At 32.3% G+C, this 25,732-nt stretch overlaps 1 protein-coding gene and 3 pseudogenes across 1 annotated transcript; all 4 read left to right on the plus strand.

Moving 5' to 3' along the window:
• The first annotated feature begins 1,386 nt into the window (after positions 1–1,386).
• LOC125810952 (calcium-transporting ATPase 12, plasma membrane-type-like) lies at positions 1,387–4,431 on the plus strand. Its single transcript, XM_049490457.1, has 3 exons — positions 1,387–1,629; positions 1,718–4,261; positions 4,363–4,431. The coding sequence occupies exons 1-3, from the start codon at positions 1,387–1,389 to the stop codon at positions 4,429–4,431; spliced, it is 2,856 nt and encodes a 951-aa protein (XP_049346414.1).
• Positions 4,432–8,634: 4,203 nt separating this feature from the next.
• LOC125810953 (putative calcium-transporting ATPase 13, plasma membrane-type) lies at positions 8,635–11,990 on the plus strand (annotated as a pseudogene).
• Positions 11,991–12,930: 940 nt separating this feature from the next.
• LOC125810954 (calcium-transporting ATPase 12, plasma membrane-type-like) lies at positions 12,931–18,601 on the plus strand (annotated as a pseudogene).
• A 941-nt stretch (positions 18,602–19,542) lies between these two features.
• On the plus strand, positions 19,543–25,212 carry LOC125810955 (calcium-transporting ATPase 12, plasma membrane-type-like; annotated as a pseudogene).
• Positions 25,213–25,732: the final 520 nt, after the last annotated feature.

Genomic DNA, 25,732 nt, shown 5'->3' on the forward strand with positions numbered 1-25,732 from the left:
ATCTTTCTTTATTGTACTTCCATCCGCTAAACTTGGTAGAAATGATGGCTTGCTTATCACAAATAACATCTAGAAGACCGTAACAACAAAATATAATTGAACAAAAATGATTTTTCCTAAAATGCATTGGAAAACAATTCATATCTAGTTTTAAAGGTAGAACTGTTCAAACTTCATATTCATGTATGTCTGAAGTTGTAACTTCACCCCAATTTTTCAACTCTAATGTGTGAACACACACACATGTATGTGTGTGTGTGTGGTGTTGTTGGTTGTATGTACTATGTAGGTATATATATGTCTGTGTGTGTGGTGTTGTTGGGCGTATGTACTATGTAGGTATATATATGTATGTGTGTGTGTGGTGTTGTTGGTTGTATGTACTATGTAGGTATATCAGGGCAAAAACAATTTATGTGTGTGTGCCCTATTGTTACATGTAAGGCTAATATATATATATATTGGGATGACCTGCTTTCAACCAAAAAGTTAAAAAAATTTAAATCTAAGGTGATTTGGTTTATGCAATTTGAAATATAGTTCTCTGCTCAGACAACAAAAAATAATTTGATGAATTTCAATTTTTGAATTTTTTTCTTTTAATCCATCTACTTATGAAACCTTTAAACTATTTAATTATTCACGTGTTATACTTCTATTAATATAGTATTACTCTACATCTGAGGTTAATCTAGTTCTAAAATAATATAAATATAGCATAAGTATCTATTATGTAAAAGGATAAAAAAACACACGTTTAATACTAAATATGCTTTGTAAAGTATCACAATGAACAACATTAGAATTCATTTCATTGAATGATCAAAGTTAAATATGCCTTTAAACTTTGTGAGAGAAATTATGGATAAGAAACTAGATTTACATAGAAATTTATAATCTCGGAATTCAAGTATGGAATTTTTGGCCCATGATTTTCTCTTTACTTGCTTTTTCCACAGTTGAACCGAAAATACACTTGTCCATAAATTTTCTTGCAAATAAAAGTACGTTCTTTTATTTTAAAATACTCACAATTTATATGTTCAAACGCCCTTAATTCCTGAAGTCTTTTGGAAAAACAATTTTAAATATACTAAAAACAGCATCTTCTAGAGGGAGGAGGGATCAATTGAAAAATCACCATTACCGCGTTATATAAAACTAAATACTTGAGCAGGAGTAGCTGTAGGAGCTTCCTAGGAAGCTTCATCTCAACCTTTTTCTTTCCTATTTATATGTCAAAAAAATCAGTTACCATCATCATATCTTAATCTATCTGATTCTTTAAGTGTCAGGATCATAGTGATCTTTCCTAGTATTTTATAATAAATCCAGAATATTTTTTTTAGTGTGCACGTACGGCGATAGTGCTGATCAAAGGCCAGGATGATGGAGGTGGATCATGAAGATAATGGATCAGACATTGAAGCTCAGAGGAGTTCCCCGCTGTTAATGAATGGTGAATTGGGTAATTCTAGTTTGATCATGAGGAAATCAGCCATCATTTTCCAATCTACTTACAAGTTCATTGAAGCTGGGGCAAAAATAGCATCTCTTTCACGAGTCTCATCGTCTTCCTCATCTTCCACCACAACCTTTTATACTCCTCTTCCCAGCTTTAAACATGGAGTATGTATATATAATTTAAAAACATATATATGTATATAGTTTAAGTTATATTGATGATATTAATTATATATGCTCTATGTCTAATCAGAATGCGGAAGGTGGTGGAGGTGAAATCCAGGTTGTTGAAATTGTGGCTGATGATAATACTGTACAATCAAACAATGAGATTGAGCTTCAGCCTCATGATCAGATTAGTGAAGAGATTGTGAAGGAGAAAAAGTTGGATTGGAGTGATACTCATGATGTTGACAAGGGAATTCATGTTGCAGACAATTCTGATCGTTACATGCTGAACTTCACAGGGTATGCCCAGTGCATGATCCGACAACTGATATGTAAGGAACCAACTATTTTGCTCCTTGCAATTGCTGCAATATTGTCGTTTATCTTTGGAATCAAAGAAGAAGGTGTGCAGAATGGTTGGTTTGAAGGAGCACTTCTGGTTGTGATTATATTTGTGATTGTTTCGTTTAAGCTAGCACGTAATTGGTACAAAAGACACATTTGGAATAAGCAAAATGAGAACAGAGCAAGGAAGGACCAGCCGTTTATTTCTGAAACGGACTCCAGTTTTTGTGCTGACTTTGACAAGTTGAACAATTACATACATATTAGTGGGCTGTCGATTGGCATTTTGATCACTGTGGTGCTGTTCATTCGCTTTAAATTGGGCTATAAAGATGATGAGAACGGATATAGATTGGAAACTAAGGAAGAACCAACTGAAATTGCACGGATAATGAATGCTGTGAAGAAGGTTTTGACAGAATCAAAGGGAGCAGTGAGAGTTATGATAACTTCTCTTGGTATCACACTGGTGGGGATAACTGAAGGAGTACCATTTCTTATTTCAATTGCAAGGGCATACTGGTATCCAATTTTTGATGTTAAGATGGAACCAGTCAACACCATCTGTATAGAAAAAGTTCCCTGGTTGAAAGAGTTGAAAGTTACCCAGTTTCTTCTTGACAAAAAAGATGTTACCAAGATACCGCCACATGTCTACAGTGTTCTCTCTGATGGAATTGGTGTGTCCCCTTTGACTTCTCAAACAACCTACCACAGAGTAGAAGAAGCAATATGCTGTTGGGCAGAAAAGAACACGGGTATGCAGAGAGACACTTTGGATAAGCAGTTCACCATAGTGAAGAACAATGATGATGAGATGAATCCTTTTGAAGGACCTTGTAAAGTAGTCATAGAGAAAAATGGAGATAATGGGAAAGAGTACTATTCATATTTCAAGGGTCCTACTGATTCAATATTGCCAATGTGTTCAAGTTACTATGACATGACGGGTCAAGTGCAGGATTTGGATGACGAAACAAAGAGTGACATTGTTCAAACTAACAACAAGAACATGAACGTAGTTGCATTTGCCTTCAAACACACTCAGGACGTTGTTGAACTTGATGAAAATGGCCTAACATTCATTGGTATGTTTGTCTTAGAATATACTTTCAATCTAGACAACATGAGGCAAGCAATTGCGATTCTGAAAGAAGGCGGAGTGAAGATGATATTTGCCTCAGAAGAAGATGTTGAAGTGTTACGTACCATTGTTGATGAAACAGGATTGCTCAACTCACATGAAGCTCTAGTAGTTAGGGGCGAAGATGCTACAAAGGAAAATGTTGATAAAATGTGCATTATGGGAAATTCCTCTCCCGCGTGCATGCTTCTTTTAATAGAGCAATTGAAGAAAAGAGGAGAAGTTGTGGCTGTGGTAGGAGAACAAGCATCTGAAAGTAATGTGGTTCTTGAAGCAGCTCATTTTGGCCTGCCTGTGGTGACTAACTGGCCTGAAACTATAACTTATGTGATTAACAGCATCAAGGGAGGAAGAATTGTTTGTGAGTATATGAGGCAGTTCATCCAAGTTGAGATAATCTTTGCAATCAGTAGCTTATTAATAAACTTCATACTGGTTATATTAGATGGAGATGACCCGTTAACAGTCATTCAGTTGGTATGGGTTAACCTTCTTCTAAAATTTATTGGAGGGCCAGCTTTGCTAATTACTCAGCAGGCCACAAGACAACTAAGGGATGAGCTTTCTATCAGACCAAGAAAACAGCCAATTACCAAGGGCATGTTGAGAAACATACTTCTTCAAGTTTCTTATCAGACTGGTATTTTTGTATTTCTTCAACACAGAGGAAGTGCAATACTGGGCATCACTCCAAAAGTTAACAGATCTATAGTCTTTAACGGGTTCGCTCTGTGCCAGCTTTTTAACATATTCAGTGCAAGGGATTTGGAGCAGAGGAATTATTTCAAAGGTCTCGGTCAAAATTACTTGTTTTGGGCATTGTCTGGGCTCTATCTTGTGTTGCAGTTTGGATTCATTGAATTAGAGGCTTTCTTGTTTAGCAACACGGCACGATTGAATTGGAAGCAATGGGCTGAATCCATTTTAATTGGAGTTGTTACATGGTTGCTTGATGTGATAGTAAAATGGGGATCACAATACATAAAGATAGACACATATTGTGATTGTGGAGTTCTTCACCTAGCTAGAAACTGGTTACAGTATTGGTTTATGAGGATCAATTGCTGTTACTGTGGACCAAGAAGTACACCAAATCCAACTCTTGCTTCCTTGGATTCTTCAAGATCCACTAGCGGAAAGGTACTGTAAAAATTTATCCATACTGCCTAATTACAGTACAGTTCAAACAAAAGTTTTTCCTAAAATTTTGGATTCAAGTTGTAGTTGTTGTTCTTTTGCAGGGCTGGATAACAAATATTACACGTCGTGTTAAACCAACCAAGCATAGAGCTAATACTTTGATGGATTAATCATATGTTGCAGTAGCTTCAATTTTTAGTACATAGTTTCCTCTGTTTTCTATAGAGGGTTAGATATAGTTGTAGCAACACTAAAGTTGTTTCGATGTGACCGGTAGGTTATGGGTTAGAGCAGTTATGAAATCAGCCTTTGATGCTTGTATCAGGGTAGACTGCCTACATCACACCCTTCAAGGGTCTCTGACCTACGTCAATGAGGGATGATTAGTGCACTAGGCTATCCTTTTTAGTTAATTTATGTTAATTAAATTCATCAAGTTTTTCGGTTCTTGTTCTTGTTCTTCTTCACTTTTAACTAAATTCAAGAATGTAAACTTATTATATAGTTCTACTCCCTCCGTCCCTTTTTATATGTCACATTTTTACTTTACACTTGCATTGAGAAATGATGTAACTTTACTCTTCTACCCTTATTTAATGTTTTCTTAAGTTAACTTTATAATAAATGATGAATACATTTTCAAGATTAATTAACTACTCTAACAAGAGTAGAATAGGCAAAATATAGTAATTTAAGCATAAATTTTATAAAATGATAAGTATTGTGGTCCAGCTATTTATAGAAAGGAATGTCATACATAAAGAGACGAAGGGTACTATATACATAGAAAGCAAGAATTTTATGAATTTCAAACACAGGGAAGTTTGCTCAAAATCATAAAGCAAACTAGTGAGTATACATTCTACTAATTAATTGGCTTGTTCAAGAAGATAAATATTTTCAATATCGTATAGTATATGGAAAAATATAACTTAATTACCTCGATCTAGTTTTTCTCAAACTTGGTGAAATGTAATAGACAAAGCTCTTGTTGAGGAGAAACTGACAAGCCGGCAATGCCATTGGAAGAGACTTTTCTTCAGCGAAGTCAACTGCCTGTGGTCGTTTCTTTACTATATAAAAAATAAAAAACAAACCTCACAAATATCCCAACATGGATTTTATTATAAGAATATTTTTCTTTAATTTTGGACACATTTGTCTTTTATCAAACCTGTCTTCAATAAATATTCATGTGTCAGTAGTAATTCAGAAAATATGTTACTTTATCTATTTCAATTTATGTTACAAACTTTTTGTAATTAGTACAGAAAATAATGATTGTACTTTTTTATAGATATTTTGAAATAATTTAACTTGTAAAAATCTTGTTTTCAGAAACTTAAAAAACAAAGAATAATTTAGACCATAAAAATATCTATAATTAACTTTAAGAGCATAAATTTTAAAAGTCATTCAAAATTCATTTGTGAGTAGATAATTTACCGTAAAGAATTTGTTATTCCATCTATTACAATTTATTGTTACAATTTCTTTTAGCTAGTTCTCAAAATAATAATAGTACTTTTCTATAGATATTTTAAAATAATTTAACTTATAAAATCTCGTTCTAAGAAAGAAAAATAATAAGTAATTTATAATCATAGAAAACTTGACCATAAAATTTCTGGATTTTTAAAATTTTGAAAAATATCAAAAAATTATTTTCAGTCCAAATTACTTACAAAAATTCAAAAGCAACTTTAATCTGTATTCATGACCACACACTTTTAAGGAGTGTTTGATCATAAAAATTGTGAGTATTTGAATTTTTTTTTATATTAATGTATTTTTTAAACTTGATCTAAGCTTGCATGGTGTGCACTAGTAGAAATTTAAACTAGTATAAAACTGAACAAGTAAACACAAATGTCCTACATGACATAATACATAGAAGTCACCGCATAGAAAACAAAGTTAATATCTCAAAAGGTTATTTAACTTTGAGAATTTATCCAACAAAGTCATTAAATTTTATTTTGTATTAATAAAATCACTTTACTTAAACTTTTATATCAATAAAGTCACTTTTAATGCTTTTTAACTTGTCTACCACAATATACCTCTAAATGTGAATTTTCTTCATCTTCCTTCTTCTTTCCCCATAATTCTCGTCAAAGCTAATGAACTGACTAAACGTATTAACTTTTAACAAACATAAAAATCAAAATTGTTCAACTCATACTAATTAAGGACTATTCAAGTTAATAATTTGACAATCTATGACGAGATCTCAACTCCATCAACAAAGACCATCTCCAAGACAAGCCAAATAAAGCTCTTATCATTTTAGTTGAACGTCACAACATATTTTCTTTTCTTTTTGGGGTCTCTTAATTTTTTTTAAAAACTCTTTATAACTAAATTAATCATAAGCAAAACAACAAAGTATTAATTTCATGAGCTGCTAATTTGTGGTAAAGTTTCAATCAGAATACAATAATTAAGGTGATGATGGCTAATTACTAAATAGATGATTTACGTAAACAACGTAATAAATTCACGGGATTAACTGGAGAAAATTTATAATATTGCGCCAACTCTGGAGGAAGTAATATTTATATTACAAAAGTTATCAAGTCCGAGATTTCATTGGAAGAAGGAGATTTTAAATCCACTCTTAATGATTAGTATTAAGAGTGATTTATTGATACAAAGATTTAAGTTGAGTGATTTTATAGATATAAAAGCTTAATTGAGTGGTTTTTTTATACAAAATAAAGTTCAATGACTTTGCTAGACAAATTCTTATAGTTAAGTGAAAGTTTGAGATATTAACTCTAGAAAACATGTGACTACTCGTGTACATTCAAAATTAATGGACATAAATAAGAACTAGAGCCAAGTTAAAGGATACACTTATATATTATATCATTTGATAAAAGTAATTTTTATTTCCGAAGTGAAAAATAATAAATAAAAATTATTATTTATTTATTTTTATTTTTATTTTATTAATTTATAAAGTCTTCTCGAAAACATTTTCTAACATACCAAAAAGCAGCATCTTCTATAACAAAAATCGTGTGTGTGTGTGGTGACGGTGAGATCAATTTAAAAATTGTCAATATTAACGCGTTATAAAAATTAAAGAGTGTAAGGGAAAATTTGAATTTGAACAAGATGGGTATTCACATTCCGCAACACAAAGCTGAGGCCGGGAGGTCACGATTTAATTCATTTTCTATTTCAATTTATTTTAATATTTTTAATTTCAATTTAACTCGCTTATTTAACACCCTTACCTAGAAGCTTCCTAGGAAGTTTCATTTCACCCATGTTTGGAAAGTAGAAATGAGAAAATTAAGTTATGCATATAGTTTAATGAAAGTAGTAATATAGTATAAGCCTATACACAAACAAACCTTCCCACAGTAGCCTACTTTAGGAAACATTTTATGGTGGAGGCATATCATATTGTCACATTTGTATGAGGAAGTTTTTTAACTGAAAAATGTCTCGCTCTATTACAACTTTTTTTCTCTTCTCACCTCTCCACCTTCACCTTCTTCCATTTGCCCCTCCCGCTAACATAAAATACTTTTTATTTTTTAAATTTATCTACATATATTTCATTGCGTAAATTACAATAATATAATGACAAATCAAGTCACAGTGAAAACTAGTACTAATGTCTTGAAATGTATGAAAAATCAAGGCACAATGTCAAAAAGTAGTAGTACTATGCTTAAATTAATATTTTGTTCTTTTCTTCTTTTTTCTCTCTAACATCACTTATCCAATCCCACTCTCTTGTGTATTTTGTTTCTCTTTCTTTTTTAGACTCAATTTTCATTTGTCAAAAATCAAATAGAGATAAATTGATTAATACTAGGTAATTCAGATTTAAATTCAAACAACTAATAAAATGTCTAAAAAAGAATTAATCAAAACATACGCTCTTGACCTCATATAAATTTGACTATATCATTTGTAGAGTAAATATAATGGGACACTCCATTATGCAATGAAATTATGTGTAAATAAATTAAAATTATTCGATGTTATCTGGAGGGGTAAATTAAAGTAATGTTAAGTGTTTCTTGTTCAAGTTTTAACATGTGAAATAAATAGGTTGATGTCTGTTATACTTTAACTATTGCCATCCTCTGTTTGAAGGACTAGAATATTACTAATTCAAAATGACTTAATTTCTGTAAGATAATCTCTAGGCATGACGTTTGTTGTAGATAGTGCTTGGAAGTTTTCCCCTTATGTACCTTTTGTGAGATCCTTTTCAATCATCTATCTCTATGAGATTCTGTCTCAACCGTACTTATCACAAGAAAGAAAGAGTGTTTTTCTATTTTATACTAAATCCCCCAAAAAACTAGTGTGCAGCGTACGGCGCAGTAGTGCTGATCAAAGCTAGGATGATAAATGAAGATAATGGATCAGACATTGAAGCTCAGGGGAGTTCCCCGCTGCTAATGAATTCGGTGAATTCTATGTTGATCTTGAGGAGGTTGGCGCTCATTCTCCGATCTACTTACAAGTTCATTGAAGCTGGAGCAAGAATACCATCTCTTTCACGAGTCTCATCGTCTTCCTTATCCTCCACCACAACCTTTTATACTCCTCTTCCCAGCTTTAAACTTAAACATGGAGTAAGTATATAAACAAATGTCTTTATCACTACTATATATATAGACACACACACATAGTTATTAATTATCTATGCTCTCTGTCTAATTAGGATGCGGAAGGTGGTGAAGATGAAATCCAGGTTGTTGAAATTGTGGCTGATGATAATACTGTACAATCAAACAATGATCACATCGACATTGATCAAAGTACTCATCAGCAATGCCTACAAATTAGTGAAGAGATTGTGAAGGAGAAGAAGTTGGATTGGAGTGATATTCATGATGTTGACAAGGGAATTCATGTTGGAGACAATTCTGGTCATCACATGCTGATCTTCACAGGGTACATGATCCGACAATTGGTATGCAAGGAACCAACTATTTTTCTCCTTGCAATTGCTGCAATATTGTCTTTTGCCTTTGGAATCAAAGAAGAAGGTGTGCAGAATGGTTGGTTTGAAGGAGCACTTCTGGTTGTCATTATAATTGTGACTGTTTTGTTTAAGTTTGCACGAAATTGGTACAAGAGACACCTTTGGAAGAAGCATAAAGATAACAAAGAAAGGAAGAATTACCCCCTGTTGCTTTCTGAAACGGACTCCAGCTTTTGTGCCTGTTTTGACAAGTTGAACAATTATATACATATTAGTGGGTTGTTGATTGGTATTTTGATTACTGTGGTGGTGTTTCATTCGCTTTAAATTGGGCCATAAAGATGATGAGTATGGATACAGATTAGAAACCAAGGAAGAAGCTGAAATTGCACAGATAATGAATGCCCTGAAAAAGGTTTTAACAGAATCAAAGGGAACAGAAAGAGTTCTGATAACTTTACTTGGTGTCACACTGGTAGGGATGACTGAAGGAGTACCATTTCTTATTTCAATTACAATGGCATATTGGTAACCGAATTTTGATGTTAAAATGGAATCAGTCAGCACCCTCTGTATAGAAAATGTTGGCTGGTTGAAAGAGCAAAAACTGGAAGTTAGTCAGTTTTTTCTTGACAAAAAAAATGTTACCAAGATACCGCCAGATGTCTGCAGTGTTCTCTTTGATGGTATTTGTGTGTCCACTCTGACTTCTCAAACAACCGACCAAAGAATGGAAGAGCCAATACTCTGTTGGGCAAAGAAGAACATGGGTATGCAGAGAGACACTTTAGATCAGCAGTTCATAATAGTGAAGGACAATGATAGTGAGATGAATCCTTTTGAAGTACCTTGTGGAGTTGTCATAGAGTAAAATGGAGATAACGGGAAGGAGTACTATTCACACTTCAAAGGACGGGCTGATTCAATATTGTCAATGTGTTCAAGTTACTATGACATGAAGGGAGAAATGCAGGATTTGGATGACGAAACAAAGAGTGAATTTGCTCAAGCTAACAACAACAATGTGAACGTAGTTGCATTTGCCTGCAAACGTACACAGGTTGTTGAACTTGATGAAAATGGCCTAACATTCATTGGTATGTTTGTCTTAGAAGATACTTTCAATCTAGACAACATGAGGCAAGCAATTGTGAATCTGAAAGAAGGCGGAGTGAAGATGATATTTGCCTCGGAAGAAGATGTTGAAGTGCTTCGTACCATTGGTGATGAAACAGGATTGCACAACTCACATGAAGCTCTAGTAGTTAGGGGCGAAGAGGCTACAAAGGAAAATGTTGAGAAAATTTGCATTATGGGAAATTCCTCTCCTGCACACAAGCGTTTTTTAATAGAGCAGTTGAAGAAAAGAGGAGAAGTGGTGGCTGTGGTAGGAGAACAAACATCTGAAAGTAATGTGGTTCTTGAAGCAGCTCATTTTGGCCTGCCTGTGGTGACTAACCGGCCTAAAACTATGACTTATGTGATTAACAGCATCAAGGGAGGAAGAATTGTTTGTGAGAATCTGAGGCAATTCATCCAAGTTGAGGTAATCTTGGCAATCAGTAGCTTATCAATAAACTTCATACTGGTTATAGTAGACGGAGATGCCCCATTAACATTCATTCAGTTGGTATGGGTTAATCTTCTTGTTACATTTATTGGAGGGCCAGCTTTGCTAATTACTCAGCAGGCCACAAGACAACTAAGTGATGAGCTTTCTGTTGGTTTATTAGCATTTTAATATTAATATTATAATATGTTAATTTGCTATATTTTGGAGTTAGAAAGCTGCTGATTGTTTCAACAGGTAGTGGGCAGTTTCATTGCTACCGTTGGTAGGCATTTGTGCCTAATTACTTACATTTGGTGTAAATGCCTTTTAGACTTAATTGCCTAGGCTATTGACTAGCCGTTTGCTTACTGCCTTGGACGTGGTCTTCCAAGACCATTACTTCTCCATATTATTTCTCCATTAACTCATTCTTTACTCCTTCATTATTCTTTGTAACCTATGTAACATATGTAACCTCTAGGCCATTTATCTTTACTATTTACTTCACCATTATCTTCCTATTCAATTCTAGGAAGACTTCTTGTAGTATAAATAGTGGTGGTCTTCATTTGGTTTGTGAGACACAATACACAAGAAAATTATAGAGTGAAAGAGTTAGTCAAAAAAGAGAGTTCTTAATAGTTGAAGGAAGGTGTTCTTTTTGTGGAGCTTTGAACTCAACTCTTGTCTAGAGTTGTTGAGTTATACTTTGTGAAAGTTGTTGTATCCTGGAGGGGACAAGTCAAGAAGGACTACTGCTGGACCGGTGAAAACATTTGCTGCAGTGGGCTTGAATCTCCTTAAAGAGAGCGAGATATCCGCGCCTCAGCCTGAAGAGATTTCTGTTTCTTCATTTTATTTCAATTGTATCTTGTATTTTTTGTTATCTTGTAAGTTTTTCACTAACACTTTCTATCAGACCAAGAAAACAGCCAATTACCAAGGGCATGTTGAGAAACATACCTCTTCAAGTTTTTTATCAGACTGGTATTTTTGTATTCCTTCAACACAGAGGAAGTGCAATACTGGGCATCACTCCAAAAGTTAACAGATCTATAGTCTTTAACGGGTTCGCTCTGTGCCAGCTTTTTAACATATTCAGTGCAAGGGATTTGGAGCAGAGGAATTATTTCAAAGGTCTCGGTCAAAATTACTTGTTTTGGGCATTGTCTGGGCTCTATCTTGTGTTGCAGTTTGGATTCATTGAAGTATATTAAAATTTTGTGACAAATTCATAAAAATATTATTCTATTTATAATATTAATGAACTTAAAGAAAAAATTATAAATACTTAGGTTAAAAAATAAATTATATATAATATAAAGAGGTATTACATATATGTGATATAACAAGCATAAAATGAACAATGCATAGAATAAAGGGGGAGTTTGATGATTGTTCAAAGCTGAGGCCTGAGAGTGAAAAACCTAAACACTTGATCAGCATAATTGCCTTGGAGCAATTTCTAGGAAGCTGCATTTCACCACTTGTTTAGAAAGTAGAAATGAGAAAATAAGTTCCACAATAGTTTGACGAACTGAGTAATACAAACCTTAAACAAAAAAGTACCTATAATTTGAGTAGAATACTACAATTGAATTTAACATGCATTGCACTTGCTCAAAAAAGTAGCAAAGATCGTTAAAAGTGACGTCGACACAGATTATAGTATAATAAAAACAATATTAATGGTTTCTGGTTCAAGTTTTAACATTTGAAATTTGTTAACTTTCAAATAAATAGGTTTGCCTATTATACTATACTTTGACTATCGCGCGGTCTTGGTATTTGAAGAACTACAATATTAATTCAAATGACGTCATTTAATTTATTAAGGCATCACATTGTTGGAATAGTAGAGTGCTAGGAAGCTCCCTTTAAATAATTTTTTATTTCCTCCCCCCATCCACGTCTACTCTCTATATTTTTCCTTCCCCTCTCTATATTTGTTTTCCCTCCCCCCCCCCGTCTCCCCTCTCTATATTTTTACGTAGCTTTTGTTAGATCCTTGTCAATCATCATATTGGTCATAGTAATCACAACAAAGTTCTTTCTTATTTTATACTAGATCTTAAAAAAAAATTAGTAGTGTGCACGTACGGCGACAGTACTAGTACTGATCGAAGGTGAGATAAGTATAATATAGAGCTAGCTAGGATGATGGAGGTGGATCATGAAGATAATGGAACAGACATTGAAGCTCAGCGGAGTTCCCCGCTGTCAATGAATGGTACTGAATTAAGTAATATTTCTAGTTTGATCATCATAAGGAGGTTGGCGTTCATTTTCCTATCTATTTACAAGTTCATTGAAGCTGGAGCAAGCATATCATCATCTCTTTCACCACTGTCATCGTCGTCCTCATCATCCAACACAACCTTTAATACTCCTCATACCAGCTTGAATCTTGAACATGGAGTAAGTATATAAAATACTCCAACATTTCATTTGTTTTAGGAGTATTGACTCCATATTTTATATTTTTTAGTTAGACTTGATAAATTATATAATTTTGTATTTATAGTATTATTCTTTTTATCAAACATGCATTTTATGAAATTATGTACTTTTTGTTTTTATGATTAGTATAATTAAAATATACTAAATTGAAAAATACATATCAATTAGTTTTTATAATATTAGTCAAGATCATATGTTTATTAATTAATATATTTTCAAAAGACAATACATATCTTAAATATTCAATTTAATATCATGTATAAAGGGCATTATTTGTCTAATATAAATTTTAATTTTAAATAATTAATTTTAATTTTTAAAATTCAATATAAACTTATGATTACACTTGTGCAACAAAACAGTACACTTGTAATTAGAGGTGCGTATTGGGTTTTACGGTTTGAGTTTGTACTATTTGGTTTGGGTTTTTTGATTTTTGATTTTGAAGAAGTGTAACCCAATCAATTTGGTTTGGTTTGGTATTTCTCTTTTTGGTTTGAGTTTTTTCGGTTCGATTAATCGGTTATGTCGATAATTAGAAACATAACAAAGTTATATTTGTAATTTGAATATATATATAATATTTAATATATTTTTTAATATATATCACAAGTAAAAACATAAAACACAATATTTAAAAGTATATTAATTATAGATGTCCAAACATAAAAAAGTAAAAATAAAAAATCATAATGAAAATAACTAAAAAGGAAATGGTTAACTCCAACTTATATATTTACACAAATCTGAAAACCGAATCAAAATCCAAACAAAATAAATTACAAATCCAAAACCGAATCAAAATCCAAAAAACCGATCCAAATTAGAATTCGATTTGATTTGGTTTGATTTTTCGGTTTAATCCAAAATAGTGCATATCCCTACTTGTAATTACACTGTGACAAACAAACAAGCCAACGTAATTACTAAGTTGTATAATTTACTAGGCTGGTAATTACTACAATAATAATTACACTAATTCCAATCACCTAGTGGCTTTCCAAACATACTATTACATATTTCTTAACATCTAGTATTTAGAACATTATCTTTTTCCTATTCCAACTATATCATTGATTTGTCCCTCTAAGTTTTTATTTGTACAAGAGTTACATTTATGGCATAGTCTTTATCCATAATATCATAATCGATTAGATAATTAACTGTCACTTGTAATTTATAGATGAATACAGTCACTTTATAACTCTTTCGCTTAAAATTAAGTTAGGAGGTGAAAATGTTGTGAAAATATTTTAATTACTCTATATTTAACTTATTAGATATTTTTAACATTTTAAATTATGATAGGGGTAAAATGGTATTTCAACTTTACTTTTGTGGCTTCGTGTTAAATAATAACAAAAGTCTCACATTGATGGTTAATGAGATTAGTGATCTCTTTATAAGCTTGGTCAATCATCCTCTCTTTAATCTAGCTTTTAGGGTGTGGGTAAAGTCCAAGACCTAATTTTCACACTTCTCACTCTTATAGTATGACTAGTATTTGGGCACGCGCGTTGCGCGTATATCCCTTACTAGTGAGCATAAGTATTTTTCAAAATTGCATCAATATGATAAATATATTCAAAAATCAATGACATCCAATATCTAAAATGTCCAACTTTGAAGATTCTTAATTAGTACTAAATTGATTTTAATTTCAATTTATGAGTTAAAATTTGATATGAATTTGTCAAATTTTAGTAGTTTTTATATAGATATTATGTTTTGATCAAAAAATAATTAAGTTAATTAAATCTATAGATTACAGGCTTAATATGCTCATATCATCAATTAACCGTTGTCCTACCTCCAAAATCAATATTACATTTCTAAACGAAATTCATTTGATGCGACTCAACGCAATTATAATATTTTTTGTAGTTAGAAAAGGAATTCAGCATTTCATTTATATTTTGTCGACTGTATTGTTAAAATTGTAATTGAGAAACAAAAAGACATGTATTGTTTTATGTTGTCAAAAAAAAAAAAAAAAGACATGATAAAAAATAATATTACGACATGTGAGTGATAAGTAATATAAATTCTGAAGGAGAAAGGGAGGATAAACTATGGCTCAAATAACTAAAATAATCAACTAAAATTAAAGCAAAGAAAGTTAATATAATTTCGTGAGAAAAATAACCAAAATATGATATTGTATTCATTCCTTTATTTCTTAACATGGGTTGTTATCCTCCCTTCTTTCTTTTTGGACTAAAGCTCCATTAAAAATATTAAATCCAGACAAAGAAAGTGAAGCCAAATAGGCAATGAATATCAAATCGCTCAACATGCCATTAGCTCATAAATACATTTTTTACTTTTATTGGGTTATGACGGTTAATATAAAAAAATTCAATACTTAATTAGCTTTACACACAAATAAATCACATGAATCTGCATATGAAAATTCAATAAATTTGATCTACTATTAACAAAACAAAAAAAGAAAAAAAAAAAGAAAAACCAAACAAAGAATATTGTGCTAACAAAAAAATTATGTTAGAAGGAAATGTCACTTACCCCATTTGTATTGGCACAACTCAAAGTACAGTTCTATGCGATTGACACAGAAGCATCTCATCAATTGATTTACCCTGCAACAAAAAAAATCATCTCATAAGCTATTGACACAAAATTAAAATTTTTATTTTATATCAGAGATCAAAATCGTAAACATCAATCAAACAACATAAACTATATGATAAGTAAGAAGTAAGAAACAAAATAAAAAATAACTTGAAAGAACATACACATGAATGGAGCATCGGAAAGGACAATGTTCCTATGATCTCTATCAAACTCATAAAACAAAATGTAACGAACAAGAAGATATACATATATGAAATGAAAAGACAAGGATCATAGTGGAGAATGTAAAGAGACAACAATTTCTTTAGATGATTATTAATGAATAATTGTCTTTTTAATGTATCTATTTTATGTAAAAATATATATTTTAAGTACAATATAATATGTGATATGATTACTATTTAATATTTTGTTAATTAAATATTTAATATAGGGATAAAATGGTAATCCAATATTGTACTTTGATGCTTCCCACTTTTAATATATATGCTTTCTGTCTACTCAGAACTCTGAAGGTGGTGGAGATGATAATACTGTACAATCACACAATGAGATTGAGCTTCAGCCTCATGATCAGAGTACTCATCAGCAATGCTTAAAAATTAGTGAAGAGATTGTGAAGGAGAAAAAGTTGGATTGGAGTGATACTCATGATGTTGACAAGGGAATTCATGTTGCAGACAATTCTGGTCGTTACATGCTGAACTACACAGGGTATGCCCAGTGAATGATCCGACAACTGATATGTAAGGAACCAACTATTTTGCTCCTTGCAATTGCTGCAATATTGTCGTTTATCTTTGGAATCAAAGAAGAAGGTGTGCAGAATGGTTGGTTTGAAGGAGCACTTCTGGTTGTGATTATATTTGTGATTGTTTCGTTTAAGCTAGCACGTAATTGGTACAAAAGACACATTTGGAATAAGCAAAATGAGAACAGAGCAAGGAAGGACCAGCCGTTTATTTCTGAAACGGACTCCAGTTTTTGTGCTGACTTTGACAAGTTGAACAATTACATACATATTAGTGGGCTGTCGATTGGCATTTTGATCACTGTGGTGCTGTTCATTCGCTTTAAATTAGGCTATAAAGATGATGAGAACGGATATAGATTGGAAACCAAGGAAGAACCAACTGAAATTGCATGGATAATGAATGCCGTGAAGAAGGTTTTGACAGAATCAAAGGGAGCAGTGAGAGTTATGATAACTTCTCTTGGTATCACACTGGTGGGGTTAACTGAAGGAGTACCATTTCTTATTTCAATTGCAAGGGCATACTGGTATCCAATTTTTGATGTTAAGATGGAGCCAGTCAACACCATCTGTATAGAAAAAGTTAGCTGGTTGAAAGAGTTGAAAGCTACCCAGTTTCTTCTTGACCAAAAAGATGTTACCAAGATACCGCCACATGTCTACAGTGTTCTCTCTGATGGAATTGGTGTGTCCCCTCTGACTTCTCAAACAGCCTACCACAGAGTAGAAGAAGCAATACTCTGTTGGGCAGAAAAGAACACAGGTATGGACAGAGACACTTTGGATAAGCAGTTCACCATAGTGAAGAACAATGATGATGAGATGAATCCTTTTGAAGGACCTTGTAAAGTAGTCATAGAGAAAAATGGAGATAATGGGAAAGAGTACTATTCATATTTCAAGGGTCCTACTGATTCAATATTGCCAATGTGTTCAAGTTACCATAACATGACGGGTGAAGTGCAGGATTTGGATGACGAAACAAAGAGTGACATTGTTCAAACTAACAAGAAGAACATGAACGTAGTTGCATTTGCCTTCAAACACACTCAGGATGTTGTTGAACTTGATGAAAATGGCCTAACATTCATTGGTATGTTTGTCTTAGAATATACTTTCAATCTAGACAACATGAGGCAAGCAATTGCGATTCTGAAAGAAGGCGGAGTGAAGATGATATTTGCCTCAGAAGAAGATGTTGAAGTGTTACGTACCATTGTTGATGAAACAGGATTTCTCAACTCACATGAAGCTCTAGTAGTTAGGGGCGAAGATGCTACAAAGGAAAATGTTGATAAAATGTGCATTATGGGAAATTCCTCTCCCGCGTGCATGCTTCTTTTAATAGAGCAATTGAAGAAAAGAGGAGAAGTTGTGGCTGTGGTAGGAGAACAAGCATCTGAAAGTAATGTGGTTCTTGAAGCAGCTCATTTTGGCCTGCCTGTGGTGACTAACTGGCCTGAAACTATAACTTATGTGATTAACAGCATCAAGGGAGGAAGAATTGTTTGTGAGTATATGAGGCAGTTCATCCAAGTTGAGATAATCTTTGCAATCAGTAGCTTATTAATAAACTTCATACTGGTTATATTAGATGGAGATGACCCGTTAACAGTCATTCAGTTGGTATGGGTTAACCTTCTTGTAAAATTGATTGGAGGGCCAGCTTTGCTAATTACTCAGCAGGCCACAAGACAACTAAGGGATGAGCTTTCTATCAGACCAAGAAAACAGCCAATTACCAAGGGCATGTTGAGAAACATACTTCTTCAAGTTTCTTATCAGACTGGTATTTTTGTATTCCTTCAACACAGAGGAAGTGCAATACTGGGCATCACTCCAAAAGTTAACAGATCTATAGTCTTTAACGGGTTCGCTCTGTGCCAGCTTTTTAACATATTCAGTGCAAGGGATTTGGAGCAGAGGAATTATTTCAAAGGTCTCGGTCAAAATTACTTGTTTTGGGCATTGTCTGGGCTCTATCTTGTGTTGCAGTTTGGATTCATTGAAGTATATTAAAATTTTGTGACAAATTCATAAAAATATTATTCTATTTATAATATTAATGAACTTAAAGAAAAAAATTATAAATACTTAGGTTAAAAAATAAATTATATATAATATAAAGAGGTATTACATATATGTGATATAACAAGCATAAAATGAACAATGCATAGAATAAAGGGGGAGTTTGATGATTGTTCAAAGCTGAGGCCTGAGAGTGAAAAACCTAAACACTTGATCAGCATAATTGCCTTGGAGCAATTTCTAGGAAGCTGCATTTCACCACTTGTTTAGAAAGTAGAAATGAGAAAATAAGTTCCACAATAGTTTGACGAACTGAGTAATACAAACCTTAAACAAAAAAGTACCTATAATTTGAGTAGAATACTACAATTGAATTTAACATGCATTGCACTTGCTCAAAAAAGTAGCAAAGATCGTTAAAAGTGACGTCGACACAGATTATAGTATAATAAAAACAATATTAATGGTTTCTGGTTCAAGTTTTAACATTTGAAATTTGTTAACTTTCAAATAAATAGGTTTGCCTATTATACTATACTTTGACTATCGCGCGGTCTTGGTATTTGAAGAACTACAATATTAATTCAAATGACGTCATTTAATTTATTAAGGCATCACATTGTTGGAATAGTAGAGTGCTAGGAAGCTCCCTTTAAATAATTTTTTATTTCCTCCCCCCATCCACGTCTACTCTCTATATTTTTCCTTCCCCTCTCTATATTTGTTTTCCCTCCCCCCCCCCGTCTCCCCTCTCTATATTTTTACGTAGCTTTTGTTAGATCCTTGTCAATCATCATATTGGTCATAGTAATCACAACAAAGTTCTTTCTTATTTTATACTAGATCTTAAAAAAAAATTAGTAGTGTGCACGTACGGCGACAGTACTAGTACTGATCGAAGGTGAGATAAGTATAATATAGAGCTAGCTAGGATGATGGAGGTGGATCATGAAGATAATGGAACAGACATTGAAGCTCAGCGGAGTTCCCCGCTGTCAATGAATGGTACTGAATTAAGTAATATTTCTAGTTTGATCATCATAAGGAGGTTGGCGTTCATTTTCCTATCTATTTACAAGTTCATTGAAGCTGGAGCAAGCATATCATCATCTCTTTCACCACTGTCATCGTCGTCCTCATCATCCAACACAACCTTTAATACTCCTCATACCAGCTTGAATCTTGAACATGGAGTAAGTATATAAAATACTCCAACATTTCATTTGTTTTAGGAGTATTGACTCCATATTTTATATTTTTTAGTTAGACTTGATAAATTATATAATTTTGTATTTATAGTATTATTCTTTTTATCAAACATGCATTTTATGAAATTATGTACTTTTTGTTTTTATGATTAGTATAATTAAAATATACTAAATTGAAAAATACATATCAATTAGTTTTTATAATATTAGTCAAGATCATATGTTTATTAATTAATATATTTTCAAAAGACAATACATATCTTAAATATTCAATTTAATATCATGTATAAAGGGCATTATTTGTCTAATATAAATTTTAATTTTAAATAATTAATTTTAATTTTTAAAATTCAATATAAACTTATGATTACACTTGTGCAACAAAACAGTACACTTGTAATTAGAGGTGCGTATTGGGTTTTACGGTTTGAGTTTGTACTATTTGGTTTGGGTTTTTTGATTTTTGATTTTGAAGAAGTGTAACCCAATCAATTTGGTTTGGTTTGGTATTTCTCTTTTTGGTTTGAGTTTTTTCGGTTCGATTAATCGGTTATGTCGATAATTAGAAACATAACAAAGTTATATTTGTAATTTGAATATATATATAATATTTAATATATTTTTTAATATATATCACAAGTAAAAACATAAAACACAATATTTAAAAGTATATTAATTATAGATGTCCAAACATAAAAAAGTAAAAATAAAAAATCATAATGAAAATAACTAAAAAGGAAATGGTTAACTCCAACTTATATATTTACACAAATCTGAAAACCGAATCAAAATCCAAACAAAATAAATTACAAATCCAAAACCGAATCAAAATCCAAAAAACCGATCCAAATTAGAATTCGATTTGATTTGGTTTGATTTTTCGGTTTAATCCAAAATAGTGCATATCCCTACTTGTAATTACACTGTGACAAACAAACAAGCCAACGTAATTACTAAGTTGTATAATTTACTAGGCTGGTAATTACTACAATAATAATTACACTAATTCCAATCACCTAGTGGCTTTCCAAACATACTATTACATATTTCTTAACATCTAGTATTTAGAACATTATCTTTTTCCTATTCCAACTATATCATTGATTTGTCCCTCTAAGTTTTTATTTGTACAAGAGTTACATTTATGGCATAGTCTTTATCCATAATATCATAATCGATTAGATAATTAACTGTCACTTGTAATTTATAGATGAATACAGTCACTTTATAACTCTTTCGCTTAAAATTAAGTTAGGAGGTGAAAATGTTGTGAAAATATTTTAATTACTCTATATTTAACTTATTAGATATTTTTAACATTTTAAATTATGATAGGGGTAAAATGGTATTTCAACTTTACTTTTGTGGCTTCGTGTTAAATAATAACAAAAGTCTCACATTGATGGTTAATGAGATTAGTGATCTCTTTATAAGCTTGGTCAATCATCCTCTCTTTAATCTAGCTTTTAGGGTGTGGGTAAAGTCCAAGACCTAATTTTCACACTTCTCACTCTTATAGTATGACTAGTATTTGGGCACGCGCGTTGCGCGTATATCCCTTACTAGTGAGCATAAGTATTTTTCAAAATTGCATCAATATGATAAATATATTCAAAAATCAATGACATCCAATATCTAAAATGTCCAACTTTGAAGATTCTTAATTAGTACTAAATTGATTTTAATTTCAATTTATGAGTTAAAATTTGATATGAATTTGTCAAATTTTAGTAGTTTTTATATAGATATTATGTTTTGATCAAAAAATAATTAAGTTAATTAAATCTATAGATTACAGGCTTAATATGCTCATATCATCAATTAACCGTTGTCCTACCTCCAAAATCAATATTACATTTCTAAACGAAATTCATTTGATGCGACTCAACGCAATTATAATATTTTTTGTAGTTAGAAAAGGAATTCAGCATTTCATTTATATTTTGTCGACTGTATTGTTAAAATTGTAATTGAGAAACAAAAAGACATGTATTGTTTTATGTTGTCAAAAAAAAAAAAAAAGACATGATAAAAAATAATATTACGACATGTGAGTGATAAGTAATATAAATTCTGAAGGAGAAAGGGAGGATAAACTATGGCTCAAATAACTAAAATAATCAACTAAAATTAAAGCAAAGAAAGTTAATATAATTTCGTGAGAAAAATAACCAAAATATGATATTGTATTCATTCCTTTATTTCTTAACATGGGTTGTTATCCTCCCTTCTTTCTTTTTGGACTAAAGCTCCATTAAAAATATTAAATCCAGACAAAGAAAGTGAAGCCAAATAGGCAATGAATATCAAATCGCTCAACATGCCATTAGCTCATAAATACATTTTTTACTTTTATTGGGTTATGACGGTTAATATAAAAAAATTCAATACTTAATTAGCTTTACACACAAATAAATCACATGAATCTGCATATGAAAATTCAATAAATTTGATCTACTATTAACAAAACAAAAAAAGAAAAAAAAAAAGAAAAACCAAACAAAGAATATTGTGCTAACAAAAAAATTATGTTAGAAGGAAATGTCACTTACCCCATTTGTATTGGCACAACTCAAAGTACAGTTCTATGCGATTGACACAGAAGCATCTCATCAATTGATTTACCCTGCAACAAAAAAAATCATCTCATAAGCTATTGACACAAAATTAAAATTTTTATTTTATATCAGAGATCAAAATCGTAAACATCAATCAAACAACATAAACTATATGATAAGTAAGAAGTAAGAAACAAAATAAAAAATAACTTGAAAGAACATACACATGAATGGAGCATCGGAAAGGACAATGTTCCTATGATCTCTATCAAACTCATAAAACAAAATGTAACGAACAAGAAGATATACATATATGAAATGAAAAGACAAGGATCATAGTGGAGAATGTAAAGAGACAACAATTTCTTTAGATGATTATTAATGAATAATTGTCTTTTTAATGTATCTATTTTATGTAAAAATATATATTTTAAGTACAATATAATATGTGATATGATTACTATTTAATATTTTGTTAATTAAATATTTAATATAGGGATAAAATGGTAATCCAATATTGTACTTTGATGCTTCCCACTTTTAATATATATGCTTTCTGTCTACTCAGAACTCTGAAGGTGGTGGAGATGATAATACTGTACAATCACACAATGAGATTGAGCTTCAGCCTCATGATCAGAGTACTCATCAGCAATGCTTAAAAATTAGTGAAGAGATTGTGAAGGAGAAAAAGTTGGATTGGAGTGATACTCATGATGTTGACAAGGGAATTCATGTTGCAGACAATTCTGGTCGTTACATGCTGAACTACACAGGGTATGCCCAGTGAATGATCCGACAACTGATATGTAAGGAACCAACTATTTTGCTCCTTGCAATTGCTGCAATATTGTCGTTTATCTTTGGAATCAAAGAAGAAGGTGTGCAGAATGGTTGGTTTGAAGGAGCACTTCTGGTTGTGATTATATTTGTGATTGTTTCGTTTAAGCTAGCACGTAATTGGTACAAAAGACACATTTGGAATAAGCAAAATGAGAACAGAGCAAGGAAGGACCAGCCGTTTATTTCTGAAACGGACTCCAGTTTTTGTGCTGACTTTGACAAGTTGAACAATTACATACATATTAGTGGGCTGTCGATTGGCATTTTGATCACTGTGGTGCTGTTCATTCGCTTTAAATTAGGCTATAAAGATGATGAGAACGGATATAGATTGGAAACCAAGGAAGAACCAACTGAAATTGCATGGATAATGAATGCCGTGAAGAAGGTTTTGACAGAATCAAAGGGAGCAGTGAGAGTTATGATAACTTCTCTTGGTATCACACTGGTGGGGTTAACTGAAGGAGTACCATTTCTTATTTCAATTGCAAGGGCATACTGGTATCCAATTTTTGATGTTAAGATGGAGCCAGTCAACACCATCTGTATAGAAAAAGTTAGCTGGTTGAAAGAGTTGAAAGCTACCCAGTTTCTTCTTGACCAAAAAGATGTTACCAAGATACCGCCACATGTCTACAGTGTTCTCTCTGATGGAATTGGTGTGTCCCCTCTGACTTCTCAAACAGCCTACCACAGAGTAGAAGAAGCAATACTCTGTTGGGCAGAAAAGAACACAGGTATGGACAGAGACACTTTGGATAAGCAGTTCACCATAGTGAAGAACAATGATGATGAGATGAATCCTTTTGAAGGACCTTGTAAAGTAGTCATAGAGAAAAATGGAGATAATGGGAAAGAGTACTATTCATATTTCAAGGGTCCTACTGATTCAATATTGCCAATGTGTTCAAGTTACCATAACATGACGGGTGAAGTGCAGGATTTGGATGACGAAACAAAGAGTGACATTGTTCAAACTAACAAGAAGAACATGAACGTAGTTGCATTTGCCTTCAAACACACTCAGGATGTTGTTGAACTTGATGAAAATGGCCTAACATTCATTGGTATGTTTGTCTTAGAATATACTTTCAATCTAGACAACATGAGGCAAGCAATTGCGATTCTGAAAGAAGGCGGAGTGAAGATGATATTTGCCTCAGAAGAAGATGTTGAAGTGTTACGTACCATTGTTGATGAAACAGGATTTCTCAACTCACATGAAGCTCTAGTAGTTAGGGGCGAAGATGCTACAAAGGAAAATGTTGATAAAATGTGCATTATGGGAAATTCCTCTCCCGCGTGCATGCTTCTTTTAATAGAGCAATTGAAGAAAAGAGGAGAAGTTGTGGCTGTGGTAGGAGAACAAGCATCTGAAAGTAATGTGGTTCTTGAAGCAGCTCATTTTGGCCTGCCTGTGGTGACTAACTGGCCTGAAACTATAACTTATGTGATTAACAGCATCAAGGGAGGAAGAATTGTTTGTGAGTATATGAGGCAGTTCATCCAAGTTGAGATAATCTTTGCAATCAGTAGCTTATTAATAAACTTCATACTGGTTATATTAGATGGAGATGACCCGTTAACAGTCATTCAGTTGGTATGGGTTAACCTTCTTGTAAAATTGATTGGAGGGCCAGCTTTGCTAATTACTCAGCAGGCCACAAGACAACTAAGGGATGAGCTTTCTATCAGACCAAGAAAACAGCCAATTACCAAGGGCATGTTGAGAAACATACTTCTTCAAGTTTCTTATCAGACTGGTATTTTTGTATTCCTTCAACACAGAGGAAGTGCAATACTGGGCATCACTCCAAAAGTTAACAGATCTATAGTCTTTAACGGGTTCGCTCTGTGCCAGCTTTTTAACATATTCAGTGCAAGGGATTTGGAGCAGAGGAATTATTTCAAAGGTCTCGGTCAAAATTACTTGTTTTGGGCATTGTCTGGGCTCTATCTTGTGTTGCAGTTTGGATTCATTGAAGTATATTAAAATTTTGTGACAAATTCATAAAAATATTATTCTATTTATAATATTAATGAACTTAAAGAAAAAAATTATAAATACTTAGGTTAAAAAATAAATTATATATAATATAAAGAGGTATTACATATATGTGATATAACAAGCATAAAATGAACAATGCATAGAATAAAGGGGGAGTTTGATGATTGTTCAAAGCTGAGGCCTGAGAGTGAAAAACCTAAACACTTGATCAGCATAATTGCCTTGGAGCAATTTCTAGGAAGCTGCATTTCACCACTTGTTTAGAAAGTAGAAATGAGAAAATAAGTTCCACAATAGTTTGACGAACTGAGTAATACAAACCTTAAACAAAAAAGTACCTATAATTTGAGTAGAATACTACAATTGAATTTAACATGCATTGCACTTGCTCAAAAAAGTAGCAAAGATCGTTAAAAGTGACGTCGACACAGATTATAGTATAATAAAAACAATATTAATGGTTTCTGGTTCAAGTTTTAACATTTGAAATTTGTTAACTTTCAAA

The sequence above is a fragment of the Solanum verrucosum genome, unplaced genomic scaffold (genome assembly GCF_900185275.1).
Source record: "Solanum verrucosum unplaced genomic scaffold, falcon-dt-bn FXZP01000032.1, whole genome shotgun sequence".
In the NCBI taxonomy this organism is placed as follows: domain Eukaryota; kingdom Viridiplantae; phylum Streptophyta; class Magnoliopsida; order Solanales; family Solanaceae; genus Solanum; species Solanum verrucosum.

Bases quoted from the DNA above. Each gene is read 5' to 3' on its own strand.
- LOC125810952 (XM_049490457.1), top strand. From the start codon at position 1,387: ATGATGGAGGTGGATCATGAAGATAATGGATCAGACATTGAAGCTCAG. The intron at 1,630-1,717 runs GTATGTATATAT...ATGTCTAATCAG, and splicing joins TTCCCAGCTTTAAACATGGA to AATGCGGAAGGTGGTGGAGG. The intron at 4,262-4,362 runs GTACTGTAAAAA...GTTCTTTTGCAG, and splicing joins CAAGATCCACTAGCGGAAAG to GGCTGGATAACAAATATTAC.